This window comes from Elephas maximus, chromosome 4, assembly GCF_024166365.1.
Source record: "Elephas maximus indicus isolate mEleMax1 chromosome 4, mEleMax1 primary haplotype, whole genome shotgun sequence".
Taxonomy (NCBI): domain Eukaryota; kingdom Metazoa; phylum Chordata; class Mammalia; order Proboscidea; family Elephantidae; genus Elephas; species Elephas maximus.
Genome location: NC_064822.1, coordinates 115,427,006 through 115,429,200, shown reverse-complemented (window position 1 = coordinate 115,429,200; position 2,195 = coordinate 115,427,006). Strand labels below are relative to the sequence as shown.

Here is a 2,195-nt window from a genome sequence, read left to right as displayed (position 1 = left end):
AGGAAATGAGACGCATGATTAGTGCTGTTTGTTTTCATTTGACATCTGTATAAATATCGTTTCTAATAAGGGAATTATAAACCTTTGATTCATATTTAAATATTTCCAGTAAAATTCCAGAATCCAAATGCCAAATGCATTACATTAATACTGATTGCATCTTTACTTCATCCTCCATGGTGGCTTCTTATGTTGCTTGTGTCTTCAAGTCCAGTCATTTTTGACTTGACACAGGAGGTAATGACAAATCACACAGTGATAACAACATTCATCCTGCTGGGGATGACAGAGGACGCAAAATTACAAATCCAGCTTTTGGTATTTTTATTTCTCACCTACTTTTTTTGTGTGGCTGGGAACATGGCAGTTATCACTCTCACACTTTTGGATTCCCATCTTCAAACTCCCATGTATTTTTTCCTCCGAAATTTCTCTTTCTTAGAAGTCTCATTCACCTCTGTCTGTATTCCCAGATTCCTGTACAGCCTGACAACTGGAGATAAAACTTGTACCTATAATGCTTGTTTCACACATTTGTTTTTTGTTATCCTCCTTGGAGCAACTGAGTTTTTTCTCTTTTCTGCCATGTCCTATGATCGCTACGTGGCCATCTGTAAGCCCCTACATTACACAACCATCATGAACAACAAGTTCTGCACTACACTCCTTCTCTGCTGTTGGGGTGCTGGCCTGTTGATTATTGCCCTCCCTCTTGGCATGGGTCTCCAGCTGGAATTCTGTGACTCCAATCTCATTGATAGTTTTGCTTGTGACGCATATCCTATCCTACAGATCGCCTGTTCAGACACAGAGCTTATAGAAAAAGTTGTTTTGGCTTTTGCTGTGCTAACACTGATTACTACCCTACTGGGTGTGCTTCTCTCCTACACATACATCATCAGCACCATTCTAAAATTCCCTTCTGCCCAACAAAGGAAAAAGGCCTTTTCCACCTGTTCTTCTCACATGATTGTGGTTTTCATGAGCTATGGCAGTTCCATCTTCTCCTACATTAAACCTTCAAGAAACGAAGGAGTAACCCTTAATAAGCTGGTGGGGCTGCTCTTTACTTCAGTTGTCCCTATGCTTAATCCTTTCATTTATACACTACGAAACAAGCAGGTAAAGGAAGCCTTCAAAGACACTGTAAAAAGGGTTGCATTTCTCATAAAGAAGTAACAGATAGTTGATGTTTTGAGGCCAAGTTATGTTTAAATCTGAATAACCCATGAACATGTTACAAGAATTTGCCAAATATAAAGTTTCTTTCTATTCTGTAGATTTGTCAAACTACCTATCCCCGTGAACATTTTTCTCTCATAAGTAGAAAAAAAAAAATCGAGGTACTCAGTTCTCAATCATGTCTATTCCCTATGGTTTTACCATTAATATGTTTATCTAAGACTAGGTTCTCAAGGTACTCTATTTTGTAAAATGGAAATCAAATAAATAAAATCTAGTTCTGTGGATTCTAAAACCCAATAAACATTTTCCATTTGAGAACACTTCAATGTCTAACTTCCAATTTTTCAAGGAGTAATTAAAAAATATCTAGTGAAACTTAAAATGTGATACAGGACAAAATTTTGTACTCCAGAGCTCTTCTTTCATTTTAAAATTTTCAGGATATTCCTGGATTATTTTCTGGTCCATTTGCAGGATTAAATAAAAGGAGTTAATGGGACAATCATAAAGATTGTGCAGAGAGCTTTCATCTTTCTTTTCAACTAATTTATTCACAAAAAATGTTTCTACTGGCTTATGTGAAAATTATTTGGATCTAGTTCTTCGTGACATATAATATCAGTAGAGAACAGAAGGAACCACTTTCAAGTGTTAGATGCCTTGTACTGATACTGACAGTGTTTACAAGTCTCAAGGAGAAAAAGCCCTGAATTTGGAGGCAAGATATCTAGACCTTCATTGAATAATTTCTTCAACTATCCAGAATTCCATTATACCTTGTGTTAATGAAAATGTTCAGAGTCAAGAAGATGAATAAAAACAATAGATATTTTTCCTAATTTGAGAAGAACACGTAAATGGGCATTTGGTTGGTTAGCTTAGGCGGACTTCTGGAAATCAAATCCAAGCATAGTGTGAAAAAACTGAATGAACCTAAAGATGAAGGAGAAGAAAAGATAAGGAGGGAGAACAATATGAGTAACTTGGACCTACCCATTGTCATCAAGTCG

The 2,195-nt window shown here is 36.4% G+C and overlaps 1 protein-coding gene across 1 annotated transcript; it reads left to right on the top strand.

Moving 5' to 3' along the window:
• The first annotated feature begins 585 nt into the window (after positions 1–585).
• LOC126076437 (olfactory receptor 6C2-like) lies at positions 586–1,179 on the top strand. Its single transcript, XM_049884954.1, has one exon. It carries the CDS (start codon positions 586–588, stop codon positions 1,177–1,179), a length of 594 nt encoding a protein of 197 aa, XP_049740911.1.
• The last annotated feature ends 1,016 nt before the right edge of the window (positions 1,180–2,195 follow it).

Bases quoted from the DNA above. Each gene is read 5' to 3' on its own strand.
- LOC126076437 (XM_049884954.1), top strand. From the start codon at position 586: ATGTCCTATGATCGCTACGTGGCCATCTGTAAGCCCCTACATTACACA.